The sequence below is a fragment of the Heliangelus exortis genome, chromosome 12, assembly GCF_036169615.1.
Source record: "Heliangelus exortis chromosome 12, bHelExo1.hap1, whole genome shotgun sequence".
NCBI lineage: Eukaryota > Metazoa > Chordata > Aves > Apodiformes > Trochilidae > Heliangelus > Heliangelus exortis.
The window spans coordinates 8,155,770-8,173,283 of record NC_092433.1 but is presented as its reverse complement, the minus strand read 5'-3'; the positions used below and the strand labels follow the sequence as shown (position 1 = coordinate 8,173,283).

At 35.9% G+C, this 17,514-nt stretch overlaps 1 protein-coding gene across 1 annotated transcript in view; it reads right to left on the bottom strand.

Moving 5' to 3' along the window:
- Positions 1-288: 288 nt before the first annotated feature.
- The window catches only part of CACNA2D3 (calcium voltage-gated channel auxiliary subunit alpha2delta 3), a 383,322-nt gene continuing 366,096 nt past the window's right edge, over positions 289-17,514 (bottom strand). The window contains exons 35-37 of the mRNA XM_071755835.1: positions 2,561-2,673; positions 1,644-1,726; positions 289-786 (exon numbers count right to left, since the gene is read on the bottom strand). Coding sequence (XP_071611936.1) covers positions 694-786; positions 1,644-1,726; positions 2,561-2,673 — 289 coding nt within the window. The 3' untranslated portion in view covers positions 289-693. The remainder of the gene's footprint in view (positions 787-1,643; positions 1,727-2,560; positions 2,674-17,514) is intronic.

Genomic DNA, 17,514 nt, shown 5'->3' with positions numbered 1-17,514 from the left:
AGAAGTTTTTAATTTTGACAACTGCAACCAAATCAACTGATTTGATCTGAAGCTTGCCCAAGTTAGAGGAAAGGCTTTCATCAGGCTTTGGAGCACTTGTTAAAAGTGTCTGGGAATTTTAGCCACAGAAACAAAATCTTCAGTATAAATCAGCACAGCATATTACCTGCTCAGCTTTATATAGGCACATGTGTTTCCTTTACTTGTTAATAAAAGCTATTCTGACTTAATATAAAAGCTAACTCCACATTTTCTTCTCTGAGTCTTTTCAGAAATAGGCTAAAAAGCATAAGAAAACATATTCCACTTATTTTATTTTCTTCACATCATTATTCAATGGAACAAATATATCATCATACTTAAAATACACTCTGAAACTGTGATTTTAATATACTTTATTGAAAAAGTACACATTTTTAAATTGTTTTCAATGAGACAAAGCAATGGTCACTGCTATCTACCAAGTCCTTTTTGATGAATTATGACTGCCATATGCCAAATTCACATCTGCATGACTTGCAAAGTAAAAAGATAAATCTTTTTTCAACATATCTTTAAGAACTTATATCACCAACAGTTTTAAAATCATGAAATGCTGATGCTCTGCTATTTATCATGTCCTCTATGTTGCACCATTTCCCAGATCACAGTTTATCCATGTATTAGCATGCCAATTGAACACATCAGTCTATGTCACCTTGAGAAAATCATCAACAGCAGAGGAAGAAGAACAAGAGGAGGTTTAGCACTAAGGCCTGAGACACCACCACATTCTCTTGCATTTTCCTAAAGAAAAAGAAAAAAAAATAAATAGAAAAAACCCAAAAAAGCAACCAAAGGAAAAAGAAATAGAAGCCATTACACTCAATTATGGTACAAGATTATATAGGAAACCACATAAGCAGAAGAGGTTTGGTGAAAACAATAAAACCCATGAACTAAATACACAGGAAGTAGTACAGGTACACATTTTCACTGAAACAGGAGTAGATTATAGCCTGGAAGTAAACATGGCCTTCAAGAACTACACAATTCCTTCCATGCCAATTTAGGTCTTGTTCTATGCTGCATGATACCACCAAAGAGTGGTAAAATGGATGTCTATAAACATGCTGTACAAAATACTCTATTCACACCCTGGTCTCTGCCACATCTCCTTGATGCTACACAAATAAGAGTACAATGAAGAACACAGCAGTAAATATGTGTAGAGAACCTTCCCAAGCAACACTACACACAAATGTAACAACTATAGCATGGCAGTGATATACTGAGGTTAGATACTGAAACAATCATCAACAGCACAAAGTTCCCAGCCATTGCTGATGAGGAACGTTGTGGTCAGTGCTTCATCAAGAGTGACTTCTGAGATATTCCTGGCTGCCCCTCTGTGCTCACACCCTACCATCTCTTACAGGATACAAAAGAGTCTACAAAAGTAGCAAGTCAATGCATTGTATACAAGAGTACTAAAAAGATGTACAGCACTTACAATGTCACTTTCTTCCCCTAGTACTGTGCTCTGAGTGTTCAGAGTATTTTCTGGTGTTTCATCTTAGAAGATAATTTTCCTATTAATTTTTCTTAAAGAAATAAATATTCTATCAGACTCTGAAAAAAACCAAAAATAGGTAGCAACTTACTTCAGGGTGAAATCCATGACAGGACTCTGGGCGTCTTCTTATCTTCTGAGATTTTAAACGCTCACATTTGAGGGATTCATTATGTACAAAGCAGTTAAGGAGAGATCAGCTGAGCATTGCATTTTAATGTCCTGACACTGTGAGTGTTTTGAAATTAATATGGTGAAAATCTTTCAGCTCCTTCCTTCCTCTCCATTAGATACTCAAGGGGATAAGTGTGGTCAACATAAGAAATAGAAGGTAATTCTAGCACTTTCTCCTCAGTGATCCAAAGTTTAAACAGTATCATTTACACTTACACTGCTAACTTGTCTTTCTGTAATAAGTCTGCACTGCAAGCACACTGCAGGCTACTTTTGATAAATTCCAGCTTATGAGAAAAAACAAAACCTGAGCTACAGAAAAGCACAAAACAAAAAGTGGGGCACCTAAAAATCAAGTGTTAAATTTACTTTAACACATTTAAATATTTTTAGAAAGCGGGATTCTGAAATATTTTCAATACTTCAGTCCAACCCTAAAATGAAGATATCTATATTGTAAGGCATTTTTAAAGTTCCAGTATCAGGACCTTCATTCTCATAAGGAAACTACACAGATAGGGACTAATCTGAAAGATTTTTCAGCAATCTAAAAGTGGCCAGGTCCTTATGATAATTAAAGATGCATATAAATGTGTTTGCTTAATTCGCATTGGCTGTTAAAAAAAAAAAAAATAAAAATTAAAAAAAAAAAAAAATTCTCCTTCAAAATAAGTAAAATGCATTCTCAGCTGCCTTAATTTCTAACAGCTCTAGCTCTTTATAATGGGTAATGATGTGTTCTTAAGGCACATAAATACAAATCTTATATAATACATTTTTTTCAATATTTGTATATTGATTCTCTTTCTGATAATTTTGCAAATAAAAGGATATACCTTATTTCTATAGGTGCCATGGTAATTGGTGGGATAGAATCACAGAAGCATTCGTTATCTACTACCACCATGAAGAGATTGCTGCTTGGGATTTGCTGGATAACAAAAGACCTGCAAATTAAAAAGAAAACAAATAATGGTGACGTTACCTGTACTTCTGAGAAACAGGTATTTTTAGAGTATTTTTTTTTTAACTTGTTAACATCACCTCTATTAAAGTCAGAAATATCACTGACTTTATATATCATACTGTATCTCCACACCTTGTAGAAGAAGAGGGACTTGGGCAACACTTCCCTCAGATCACAGAACAGGGCTGTTCATTTTGAGATGTCCCTGACACTGACCAGTACTCAGGTGAAGCAGGTTTATATTGCTGACACTTTAATGCAGGTACTGGGACACAAGTGATTTACCCAGGAGGTTATCAGATTTATTTTTTTCAGACTTCAATACAGAAGCTCTTCTCTATTATTATTAATACCTTGCTGTGTGTTTATGATCTGGAATTTTTAAGTACACATGAAACTGATCTGCAAAAATAATGAAGGTTCTTCTGCAGCCCCATAGAGATAACTCAGAGTCCCAAACTTTAGCCTCTACAATCACATTAGAGCCTTTATTCACTCTGGGTCTTGCCTGAAGCAACATGAACTACTGAGAAAGATCTCAGCTTTCATCAGTCCTCTTGAGAGTCATTTTATTACTCAGCCAACAAAACAGAGATTAAGTCTCAAAATCTTTCTAAGCGAGGAGATTTATTTTAGAATAAAGACGACTATATGGTACAAATATGGTGATAACTCAGCACCACATTCAAATTAAGACAAAGTAGGCAACTCAAAAGGACAGAAAGAAATAAAGACATTGCTTGTGAGAAGGAAAGCACCCAGGGGAGATCAGGGAAGAATCCTGTGGGTACTATTCAATGATCTACATAGTTACAATGAGCTGAACTCTTGAGCACACACGAAAGAGGAAAGGGGGAGAAGGCACAGCCAAATAGGCACTGCTTAGCCATTTCTTTGAAATTCAGGACACAATACAAAGACAGGCTTTAAGACTTAGACACAATTCTTGATAAATTTTTAAAACAATCTGTCAGAATTGTTGGCAGAATGGCAGAATATCTCCCACACTGAACATCACTGAAATCTGGAAATTCCAGCATCTGGGTGATTTCAGTGTGGCACGCTGATAAATGTACAGAACATTAAGTAAAGGTTTGATCACCAAGATGTGGAGAGAAACATATTTTTCATCAGACATCTTTATTTAAAATACATATTGTCTTACTAAAATAACTCCCTACTTTTTCCAAAGATCACAGAAGACGAAATAGGGAAGGGGGAAGACTATATTCAAACCTAGCTTCAGAAAAAAAAATTGGAGAACTTACTACAAAAATGTTGCCAACGGAAAGATTAAACACTTTTCAGTATTTTTTAAACTTACTGAACCTCCATTAAAATTACACTTAGAGTGATCTGCAATATGTTAGCTTTATGTTTATACATGAAATATACATTTATGGCATAATGTAAAAGGCTGAACTTTATAAATGTACCTACCAAACAGCTGGAGCATGTAGCAAGACTGACATCATTGTAATGGAGCATCTGTGGTTTTGTGGATTTGTGTGTGGGAGAAATGGGGCCAATAAAAGGAAAGGAGGGAAAATCTTTAGCAGACAATAACATCAAAACTGTACTGCAAGAATTTCTCAAAAGAGTTATGAATAAATCAAACCCTAAAGGACAGAAAAAACAAAACAAAACAACCTTAATTTTATTCCCAGAAACTGGCACAACTTTGCTTTTGTGCGGTCTGAAACTTATATTTTGTCTTTAAAACTAGCTCAGAAAAGAACCTGAAGGGCATAAAATTGTTTAACAATTAACTGGATGCTAAGTGATTCATTTCTCATTTTGATGAGAAGGGAGTAAGCTTCTGTTGTACCTATGGTGTGTGCCTGACGCCAAGTCCTTTTGTTCTGGCCCCTTTTTGTGGCCCCAAGTCAGGCTTAAAGGTGCCATTTCATGAAAGGTGGGCACATTTCCCATTTTGTTTCTTCCTTCCCCCTCTTATCTGGGATGGCATAAGGGCTGTACAGTACAGGCTATTTCTTCCCCAAATAAGAGAGGGGGGAAAATAAGTAAAAATAATCTGGAAGTTTTTCTCGTAACTTCACCCAGCTGGAATGAAAAATAAAGAACTTTAACCCAGAAGAAAGTTTCTATTACAGAACTATGATGGTGAGCAAATTCCTATATGGTTTCTCTGACAGAATAGTTAAAAAGTACAAAGGTTTGTAGGAATTAAGTGATATGGAAAATTTTGCAAACCTGGTAATTTGGGGAACAGAGTACATGCAAGGATTGATGGAAATTATGAATTAAAGAAACAGCAAAAAGCAATATATTCAGTTAAGTCAACAAGTTTTCTGCTGCAGGAATTATATGATAGATATCAAATAATTACACCGGTTCAGTTTACAAAGTAGAGGATATTCTTATAAATTCACAGTGTATTTAGTTAATACAGACATTTATGAAGTGGTGAGCCTTAAGGTGACTGCCACAGAGCATGTGACTGCCACAGAAACACACAAAACACTCTTTTCCATAGGGCATAATACTAAGTAGTAACTTGCAAAGTGGAACAACCAGGTTCTCATCCACCATACTAGAGGTAGATTCAAAAGAAAATTGTGTCCTCCAAAAGCAGCCAATGAACGTTTCACCTTTCAGAATTCTCAAATATAATCCTGAAACAGAGTTGCAAAGCCAAGTGTGTGTTCTCACTGACTTGTGAGGTCACAGACAAAGGATTAACATATCAACAAGTGAAGACAGAGGATTGAAGGCAGAGCTTGAGTTGAGCAAATAATTAGGGGTAAGAAAAATTTATGTCCAATTTAGCTTTATTTTCTATTAATAGAATGTGCACAAGCAAATTATACATCTTTCGGCTGCTGTAATTTAAGATCATTTTGCATTCATGAGGTATTCTTACCCTCACTCGATCAATGGCAGAAAAGTTTCTGCCAGTCACCACCACTGGAGTTGCTCTGTGACTGTTCAGAACATTCCCATAACCCTGTTTCCCTGCTGAATCTGGACAAAGCACACACTCATCCCAGCAGCAGGTCCTGCTCTTTGAGTTCAGCTTCCAGTTCCCATGGTGACATGCACATACATCTCTGAAATTCATTTTCACTGAATGATCATGCCAGTAAGCCTCAGGAATTGAATATTCACAGAAAACAAAAGGTGTATAAACCCAGTTAGAACAGTCTTTCAAATAATGAAATATTCCAACAAAATGTTTCATTTTGTGTGCCAATATTCAGTTGTAAAGGAGAAAAACCTCTAGCAAAGCAGCTTCCATGACTGTAGTAGGAAATAAGGAAAGTTGCTGACAAAGTAATGAAAATGGTCTTGTCTGAAGTGAGCTCCACTGTGAGCACCTGCTGGCTTAGGCTGTCATTTGTGTCACTGGCCATATGGGAGCCAACTTTCAGGGACAGATTAAGGGGTTTTATTGCACTGTATTGCAGGTTTAACAATCAAAGCAAAGTCTATTTTCAATTGGCCATGTTTAATATTTATGTAGAACGATTCATGTTTAAATAGTAAAGCTCTTATTGTTTTAAGTAATGTAAATCTTTTGATTTGAACCTTTTTCCTTTACACCATTATCATCACCATAATTTGATAGTGCCAGAACAGAAAAAGCCCTGCATGTGGCTCCATACATAAAATAGAATAAACTGCTGGGGTTCCTGTTATGTTGAAACTACACTGAGTCACTAAGAACTTTATTAATAATTTCTCCCCCATCTTTCATCCACTGAGGAACTAGTTTGGCTTATTTCATGTGCAGGCTCAGAGGCTTAAAACAGACCTGAACTTCATCACTTTGTGAGGAAGGTGAGAAAGGAAAAAAATTAAAACTTAAAAGGAGTATAGAGAGAGAGGACAATCTAGACATACCAAACTATTTTTTAATGAAGAAAAAGTAATAACTGAGTAAATCTGCAAGTCTGTATTTTGAGTCAGAGAATGACACAACATTTCTCATGTTGCACATGCTTTACCTGTTCCTTTCTAGCCTGTTTCTGTATTGGCCCATATAAAATCACCTGCACAAATATAATTTTAAAAAAACAAAATAAAATAAAATAACAGCTTTGTTTTCTACTTGGAAATCGTAAGTATTTGCCAAGAAATGAAAGTATTTATTAATCTGTTCCTTGAAAATTAATTTTGAATTATGGAATGAAAGAGGAAAAGACTTAGAATTCAAGAATTGCTGCATTCAGATTTATATTTGCTAAAGTCATGCTTGGGAAGGCATGATAAGAAAGAACATTTTTAATATTTGCCTGGTGGCTAAACAACTGCTGCCACAGATAACCAGTTCTTTCTAATTTCTTAAGATTACCTAGAATTTGGAAAGCATCATAATAGGAGTAAAACAAATAAATCTTAGAGGGCAGTCACACCAGCTGCCTTTATGCATGTAACTCAGGTTCCTACATGAGCAGGGCAATCATCTCCAACTCCAGAGTTCATGCAGAGGCACTGCCTATTCAGGGATAATTCAGAGCAGGAGCTTGGCATCAGTGAACTGTATCATCCTCTGCAGGAGGGTCTTGGTCTCTCTTTAATAGCTGAATAGGGATCCTGCAGTGAAATGCACCCTGAACGGGGTGAAATGTGATGCCTACAGCTAAGAGCAGACTATAACACCTGTTCTAAAAGAGCCAGCAAAATACCTTCAATCTGTTGTTTGTTTTTTTTTTCCCCTGATATGAACTTCTTCATTTTGCTTATGTCTAGAAAAGTTTTAATACAGATATAATATATATTATTGTTATCATAATAATTTCTTCCGTAGACTATTTTTTAAAACATGCAAACAAACAGCATAGTTTCAAAAATGTCAGCTCTTTTTCTTATTATAAGATTTACTTTCTCCTGTAAGGAGAAACAATCAAAAGACAGATTCTGGGCAGGAGTAGAGACTAAGCTGACCCTACACTTGCTGCACTGCCCTCCCCTCCCCACATCTGTGCTGCTTTCTCTTCTATCACCTTCCACGCTCAGAAGCTCTGGAGTTTCTAAGTATTAGTAAGGTATCTGGGAGTGGGACAAACTTCCCTGGAAAGGACAGAGATGTTCCAAAATTAGAGGGAAAAATTATCATAGGCCTGTGGGAATGGGACAGAGGGGAGAAGGTTATTTATTGCTGGAGCAGGTGGCTTTCTTGTGGAGCCTCTGCGACTTTTCCCCTTAGGGATTTCGGAGCATCTCCCACATTGATGAAAAGAGGCATGGCCATAGCAAGGCAGAGCTAGACCCTTTTTCCTTCCTGGCTGCTGTAGTCATGAGACTGCTATACCTTCTGAAGAAAGAAGAGCAGTTTACTGCCCAACTTGAAGATCACACCCTGCTGTAAGTCATTTATTTTCTTGTTTACCTCAGGTCAGTGCTTCACTACAACTACCTTCATCATGAGGTGCAAAATATGTGGTAGACTTAACATCTTGTCTCTGAAATGCTGCTGGCTTCAACTTTCCTAATGCTGGATCAACAACAGGCAAAGCCAAGGTAATTCAATATCAAACTTGCAGGGGAGCTAAGCAAATGCAGCCTTTAAGTTGTTTACTCTCTACCACTTGACTATAACATCTGCAATAAAAGGAAATCGATATTACTGTTGAACACCTTAACCTCTGTATTTCCATTTCCTCATCCATTGATGCTGAGTTTTGGACAGGATATAAAAACACAGATCTGAGGTTTCCCTACTAATCAGCATCTACTTACATAGTTGCAAACACTCCTAATCTTAAGGAAATGTGTCAATAGCAGCATATTTTGTATGGGACTGAGGGTGGACTAGAGAGCTGGAGAGAAGACGTAGTCATAATAGACTGTTTGGACTGAGGATCCCAGATGCCACCACTAATGGGTCACTTGCACTGAACTATTTTCCTTTTCCTGGCTTACAACCATGCTGCTGGTAGCTGGTGGCCAGTGACACCACAACACATCTTGTTTTAACAACACAGCATGACAATAAAGCCCTTAATAGCATTCAGAAATCTCTGATTTTCAGATTCACTTTCCCCTTCTTTCTTCATATAGTCACAAAGGCTGCCAAGTATTTGAGGGAACAAAATAAATGACACAGCTCTGAAGCTAATTTTACAGGATGATACTACACTTCAGAAAACAAAAAATTTAAAGCAAGTATCTTTACATTATCCTACTTAATCAAATATATTTCTTTTCAATCTGAAGATTACTTGAGCATGGCACCAACATTAAAACACAATGCTGTGTGTTAAAACTTTGTTTCTTAACACAACTGTGCTTTGTCTTAAAATGAAGTTGTTCCTAAGTGAAAATTATTGATTTATATGGTGTATTTTACAAACAGTATACTTTTTTAAAATTCTACAAATACGTGCTGCTGTTATATCTGTGCTCATGACAACAGACACTATTCAGTAGTGTTTGTGGCCATGATAACACGGCTTAGGCAGGATTTTAAATCTATAAACACTTAAAAGGTTGTTTAGATTCATCCTTAATTTCATGGTCAGGAGCTTTAACAGCCTGAATCAAGGCGGGTGGGGAATCCATATGAGTATTTTTCATCTGTTTCTGTAATGATCAATGCTAATTCTATTGTTTAATGCTAGTGATGACTGTGGGACTTACATTCAAATTATGAAGAGAATAATAACTCTTTTTTGTGTTAGCATATGTCACTCCTGCACATATGTAATCATATCAAACATGTTTAAGAGGCAATAGAACAGATCATTTAGGTACCAGTGGGTCTGGCATGCAGATGAATCCTGCAAAGCATGAAAGTATTTTACTATGTACTGTGAACTGAAATAAACTGAGGGCAATATTTTCAATCTGTCAATTTAAAAACATGCAGAAAGATGTGAAAAAGTCTGAATTTCCATGGTACTCAACTCAGATAGCCCCCACTGGATGCTCCAATGCTTGAGCATCTCTGTAAATTCCACCATTTCCCTCTGGTAGTTTCAGTGTAGTTTCTGAGTGTGAACCTGCATTAATGAAGTTTGAGTATTTTGGATTCAGATTAGTCATTACTTTGGGATTACATTTCGTATCTGTCAAATTTGATCTTTCCTATTTTTCAAAGAAAGAAAAAACATACCAGCACCAGGGTACAGTAAATGGAAAATATTCTGCACTCAAATATGTGTTACTCATATAACTATTGGTTGCAAACATTGAACCCTAATGGTCTGGAACAAACTTTAAGCATTCGGCTGAAGTGCAGATATCCGCTGTGCTGTTTCCCAGCTCCTGTCATGTGCTTTCCAGGCTACTGGCTACATTTCCAACCCACATTTCTCTCACTTATCACATTTTTTTTAATGAATGAATGAAATGTTTATATCACAGTAAAATTGGGCTACGTGGGTTGGGTTTTTTTTCAAATAAATTATGATAGAGAATGGAATATCTTTAACACAGTTTATAAAAAATAACATATTTGCCAATAACAACATTTCTGAGAGCTGGAGCAATTGAAGTAGATGAAAAAAAGCAGCTAGTGGTTCTTTCATATAAAGAGAGAGAGATAAACTCTCAGCCTCAGGCCTGTAACCTGACCCCATGCTAGCAAGATATTGCTACCACATATAGCCTGACTGACTGTAGCACAATGTGGTGTTGGTATAAAGATACTTACTTAAAGCAAAGTTTAGGATAAAAGATTTAAATTAACAATATTATCTTCATTGTTCCTTTGTCTGGTGAAGGCTTGCAGCCTCACAGAGATGCAGCATGGTTGGCAACCACTCTGTTTCAGATAGCAAACTCCAAAAGTGCCATTCCTCTTTCAGTATCAATAGGGGGATGCTTTCTCAAATAACTAATCCTAAGGTAAGAGTATCTTACCAACTGCCTACTAGAGATATTAAAACCATCCAAAAGCTCTGATAATACAGAATTTAGGATGAAAAAAAGTACTCTGTGTAATGAAGAATTTGACAGTGCAATGTTTTCTTAGTTCAAGCCTTCTTATAGTCACTCAGCTGAATATATTACATCATTTACACAACTTTTTAAACCTCCTGTCATCACAATGCAGCCTTTCATTGTGTCAGCTACTATCATTTGACTAATATTTTTTACTGCTATTAAAATGTAAAATTAAATTAACATTTAAGTGGCTGTATTATTTACATTTTATAGTACTACTGAGCTTAACTATGAACAGTGAATGGATGGAGATCACCATCCTCCCATGTAGAAGTTTCACATGTAAATTTCTCCCACAGTTCAGCCCTAGACTGATCTGGAGCTCATAAGTAGGAGAGTGGGGAGTTAAGAGAGCAAGCTCATCTTGTCCTACTATTCAGAAAAATCCTGCAGTGAAACTCATGACAACATTAATAGAAAGAATTGCTAGAAAGCTGGCCTGTCCCTCTCCAAGATTTTACCCTACTTACAGATGAATGACAGGGTCAGTATTATAGAGACTCCCACTGAAAAACTTGCACACATCTACAAGAAAAGCCTATCATACATTTCCTTGCCTTTCCTTTCCCTCTAGAGAGTTCCACTCTCATTCAATGTATATTCCTTGCCCTTTACAAAAGATTACTATCATCAGATTGTTTTTTTTACTTTCAATATACTTTTCTCCTTTAATCAACAGTGATTCTTTCATTCTCTAGCTTTTTTATGATTTCAATGGAAAGTAAAATGAGAGAGAATCTGAATACCTATTTTCATGAACTTGCCACCTAAATAAACAAATAGCAAGGTTTTAATTTTTGGGGAACACACAGAAACACAATAAGGAAAGTCTATTTTCAATGTAAGTTGGTTTTCTCTTTATAAGCAGCTATGACACTTCTGAATTCAATAAGCACATTCGAAAAGTTCTGAAATGGAATGTTGAAAACCTTTGTATATTTAAAAACAAAAAGTCTCAAGCAAACAAAAAATCCCTTTGAAAACTGTCCAAATGGTTGTTAAACCAGTGATTGGCAGGCATAGACCTGCCCGGAAACTTATAGATGTAGATGTCTTGCCCTATTATTTCATATACCTATTTTCTTAAATGAGAGTAGTAATTTAGAGTGTTTCCTGAACTCTTCATTCAAAATATAGATCATCAAAGGGTAGAGTTAAATTACCCATACAGCGACTTTAAATTGCACTTCCATGACAAATATTATAATCACAGTTGCCTCTGGAGTGGAGGAAGTTACTCAGCATACAATTGGAGATGTGTGGGTAACACACAATATAGGATTTAAAACTAACTATCAAAACCTTTAATAAACAATTCTAGCAGCTTAAATTGCATATTTTGATACTTTTTACAATGAAAGAACAGGAAAAAAATCTTTTGGGATCTTCTAGAGCTTGGGGTTTTTGGCTGCTGTAAGTTTCTACCAATACTGATGTTGCCACAGATATGAATGTCTATAAGTATTCACCACATCTGGAAGATCTGTTTTTCAAAAACAGATTCTAAAGACTTAGATTTTTAATTCCTGATACTTCAACAATTAACTGCTGGGATATGGAAAACACCGAGCTTCCCTTGAAGGTACTCCTTGACTTCCATGGACATTTAAGCAAGCACTCAGAGATTCAGACCTGTTCAACATTGCCCAGATCAGCAGCACCCAGTCTGACTCTGGCACATCTGTGGCTCAAGGTAGACATAGGTCAAAACCATTTATGTGTGCTGTATCCCATGTGTGTACTTGGTATAGTTTCTGCAAAGGCAAGCATGTAAAAACATAGAGTCTAAACACAATATGGTGAAATAGAGAGAATATTTGGTTTTCTTCAGGGTCCCATAAGATAGATACAGTAACATGAATACAACCCAGAATGTCTCCTAGAAGACTGACTGTAATTAACTTCCCAGAATACTCCAGGTTATCTACAGATATATTCTGATACAAGTAGATTGAGCTCCAAATGAGAAGAAATTGGCCCTTGATGCTTTGCTTGTTTTATGTGGCAAGCTGATTTGTTTAGCAGTAAACTAACTGCATCTGAAAAAGCAAATGATTATTTATTTCATGGGAAATTGAACTGCTTATTTATTTACACATTTTAAGCATGATCAAGTACAGCAGTTTGGCAAGCTTCAACTGGGAATGAAACGCAGAAATATTTTAGCGAATGGGGGTATGTATCAAGATTAAGTGGTTTTTAAAAAGCATTACCTTTTTAATGTCTGCAGATTCCACTAGTCCTGATGCTAATATACTCATGCCCTGAACAATGTGAATCGAATTTGTATTGTTATTTATCTGTTACTGCCTAATAAGTGCCTTCAGTGGACAGGTCTGAAATTTGCCACTGCAAATCCACATGAAGGGTTCAGTGTCATCCTGAACTACAATTCCACTGCTATTTACCTCTTTTATTGACAATAAAGAGCACTCAGTGCCAAGTGTATAAGAAAGCCTGGGAAGGAATTCGGTTTATTGATGATTTTCCCTGTTAAATAATTGCTTAGCAACACTTAATATATATTATATATATATATATACACATATATATATATAATACATATATTCATAATACATATATAATACATGGGGCAGTGTTCAATCAGTGTTAAGTAGTTCCTACCAATTTAATAGGTGATTTACATGATATACAACAAAGCAGAGGGAACACTTACATTCATCTTGCATAATTAAATCACCCACATAAGTCTTAGCCAGGGTTAGGATCAAAGCTACAAACCTCGCTTCCCTAGTAAAAATATAGTGCTCTCATATTTACTTTTCTCTTTATTTTATGTCAAAGACTGTGCACGAAGAATCTGGGAACAAACCAGTTTCTTTAGGTTTTTGGAAATGACTTTTGAGGACTCATGAATGTTGCAATTAAAAGAGAAGGGGCTTTGCTCCCTGGGTCACTGGAAATAAAGATACATTTTGATCTGCATCCAAGCCTAGTATGACATCACACACAAACAGGAGAGGTTAAAAGGGCAGATTTTAAAGCATTTGACCATGCAACTGCTGCCTGATTTGTATAGCCATAGTTTCTACAGCCAAACATGCAAATTAGGCAACTATATACTCAAACAGTTCCTTGCAACTTTTTAATTTTAAAATATAAACTTCATGTATAATTAGATGAAGTTGCTAAGCCTACAGAAGGTCTATACTCATAGTCACTGCAGCCTGAGTTAATGCTGAAATTAATTTTATTTCCCTAAATGAAGCTAAATGAAAACACCTGAACTGTCACACAAAAACAAGGTTTGCTGTTAGAGAAAACTTTTTCTGTTTGTTCTGCAAAAACATGAGTGGACATACCAAAAAAATCAGGTAACTCTCCGGTCAAATATCCTAACAGCCATTATCCTTTCTGATATACAACAACAGCATCTTGGTCCTTCTAAGGATGCTTTTTCAGTATCACCAATTAAACTTCTTTGCAATGCTGAGACCACCAGAAAATAAAAATTGGTAATGTAACCAGTGAGAATTTATGAAATACTTAGGTACACGCTTACTTGTATTAAGAACTGGCTAACACGTTGGGCCAATACTTCATAAAACCCCAAGCAGCACTGAGATGCTTATTTAGCTAAAGATTTCAAATTTAATGTCTAATCAAAACCATATCCAGGAGTACAACGCCTTCCAAGCTGATACCAAGTGCATTTGGCATTGGTGCAGTTCTGATGCAACAGCAAGAATGCCAGTGGCCACTGGTAGAGAGAAAAACAATACCCCTTGGTGACTAATTCCAACAGTAAAGCTGCCATAGAACATTCAACAATCTATCATCTGATTTTTCAGAAGTAATGCTTTTTTTTTTTAAGTGTTTGGGTTTTTTGTTGTTTTTTGTTTTGTTTTTTTTTTTTTTTTTGCTATAAAGGGAACAGCTTACTGGAAAATACGAAAGCATTTCAGATTTTTTTAAAGAATCTTAGTTTTTCTCTCTTTTTGACAGCAAATGTGGGTTGACTTGTTTGTGATTGCTGTTTTAATAATAGATTAATTTAATAATCTTTGGTATATCAAATAACAATATATTATGGCACAGGACAGCCAAACCCTGACCATAATGACATTCTTATGTTAATTCTTATTTTCTTTTAGGCTCCTGCTTTCTTAATATAACCTATATTTTTGAAAATTGTTTTTAAACATTGCAAAGTATCCCAAAGTAGCATTTATTTTTGGTTAGTAAGAGATAAGTTTACATATAGAAAGAGTATTTTCTATGTCTGTTTACACTTAGTGTTTAAGTGTATAGGTGTCCTCCCACTGATCAAGTTTTCAGAGATGACTGAAAAGGTGAGCCAGGTATTTATGAAGTAATTAGCATGCAGTCCTTTCTACTGTATGATTTATTTGTGGAGAAACTCTGATTTAGATCCAAGAAGCCAAGATTAAAAATTATGATTGGAAACATAAGAATAAGGCTTAGTTTTCATAACTACAGTTGGTAACTGTTCCCCTTGGTAAATGCAAAGTGCAGGGTGTTTCTGTGAGATCAGTAATAGCACACCCAAGATGGAATATGTCTGAGCATCTGACTCTTACTGTGTGACCTGGCCGTCTATGACTGTGACTTTGTTAGCAATAACACAGTATTTGTGCTCCAAAATGTCTTATCTAAGTAACATTATATGGTTTCAATTAACATCAGTCATCATTTTTACTTCTACTAAGAGACTGCTTTTAGTCTCCTTTTACAGACAGGGGCTTTACAGTAGTGCCTGACACTGCAGGAACAAAAGACACTGACTTGAACGAGTAACTTGTGGTGCAAATTTTCTTGCAGCAAACTATTTGCACAACTTCTGTTTACAAATCTACTGACAATATACTGGCTTTTTCAGTGTCTTTCAAATAGGTTTGCAAAATCAGAGAGGCTGTATATTCAGCTAAATATTTACAAATATTTTTTTCAATTTGTAATCAAGATTTGCCAGTAGATATCACAAACAGATTAATCTATAACCTGATCCAAGGACAACACAGAAAATAATCCTTGTGACTCAAAGGGATCTGAATCCAGAGCCCAGTATGCAACAAATGTGGTGCAGATTAACCACTGAACACAGTATCAGTCCAATCTCACTGCAGATGAGGCTGAACACTAATTTTGACTGACTGAGACCATCATTTTAAATTACAAGTATTTAGCAATGCACTTGCTTGTAAAAATATTTATTGCTACTAAGGGCACGAAACAGAAAAGTGGGTCAGAAGATGTAGGTCTATACAAAGGACTTTGGGTCAAATTCCTTAGCTGTTCTGTGGGAAGGCATCCTGGGTTATAACAAAAATATTTGGAATCCAATGCAGTCTGCAATCTTGGATGCAATTTGTAGATTGCTAATGATAGTGGGTAAATGGTATAACGAAGAACTTTCCCATGAGAATCTAATAGTTCTTCTGGATTATTTCTTTAGGTTTTGCCATTGCTTGTGGAGAAAAATAATGGGTGCCTTGAGATCAGTTTGTAACTTACAGGGTTTTCTTTTATTTTTTTGTTCCACTGCGGAACACAAAATGTTTTTCTATGAAAAAGATCTTAGCGCATTATTTTTGAAATACTATAATTTTCACTAAACTCAGTTTCCAACTCAGTGCTGTCCAAGTATTGCAGAATTGTGTTATTTTTGAGTTATTTCATTTGACCTGAAGTTACCTAAGAAGACAGAGTGAATTCTGCATTCCTTTCTGAAAATCTGGTGCTGTTACATTAATCTTTTCATGGAATCATGTCTCTTCACAATATTTAAACATGAGATGTAGGATAACTCACTTCACAAGTTCTCTGTAATCTTCTGCTAAATGGTCATGTAATAAGGCTGTTTGAATTTGAGAATGCTGGCATGAAGCATGCACAGCACCATAACGTACATTGTATTTGATATGTCAAGTGGAAAAGTCACAGCTTGATTTTGTTGAGTTGTAGTTTAGAGGCAAAAGGACTTATTGTTACACTTCAAGCATTTCCTAGGATTGATTTACAAAGCATTTTGGCAATTCTATCCCACACGGCCACATAAAAACAATTATTCGTAGTGGACATTAATAATTTCTTCGTAATTAGAAGTTGGTCAGCAGAAAACTAAAGTGAATATTAGTACTTAAACTCCCTTTCCAGTGTAGTTGCTCCTAGTTCCTGTTTTAGAACAGTGAAGATATCACAGAGAAAATTTAGGAGCAATTCTAGAAGCACACCTATTGACTTCAAAGAGAAGGTTTCACCTTTATGTTGATTTAGCCTAGAAGGTGAGAGTCGTAACAGGTTTTGTTCAATTTATAAATTCTTCTTGACATTTTATATTGATAGATAAATTATTGCTGTAAATACCTATCTCCTTTGTGCTTATTACATCTCAGCATAAAGGAAATGCAATTAAGAGACCTACTGAAGTACAGGCATTTGCATAAACAATATCTATGCATTTCTTCAACTACAATGTAACATAACTGCCCTAAAAACATCACAAGGCATTCAAAGCAGAGAAAAGAGATTTTCAGTATGAAGGAGAAAAGTTACACTGAAATCTTTCTCTCTTAACCCTAGGGAGGGCAACTTCACAATAGCAATGGTAGAACTGACAAGGCTGCAGCACTGACACACGAGACTGTTAGCATTAACTCAGCTTCTCAGAGCTGGAAGTTTAGAGGATAGATATAATCCTGCAGCAGGATTCTAAGAAACAAACACTCTTTGGCATGCAAGTAGAACAACCAGATCTCACTGTACCACAAGGGAACTTCTAACCTATCCAGTCACTCCTGTATAGGAGAGCTAACAGCACTAACCTTCTTGTATCTAAGTCTTTACAGAATATGCTCTTAGAATGCTGCCTGTGTCCAGAAGTCTGAAAACATTCACTATTTTAAAAAAATGAACATAAACCTCTACT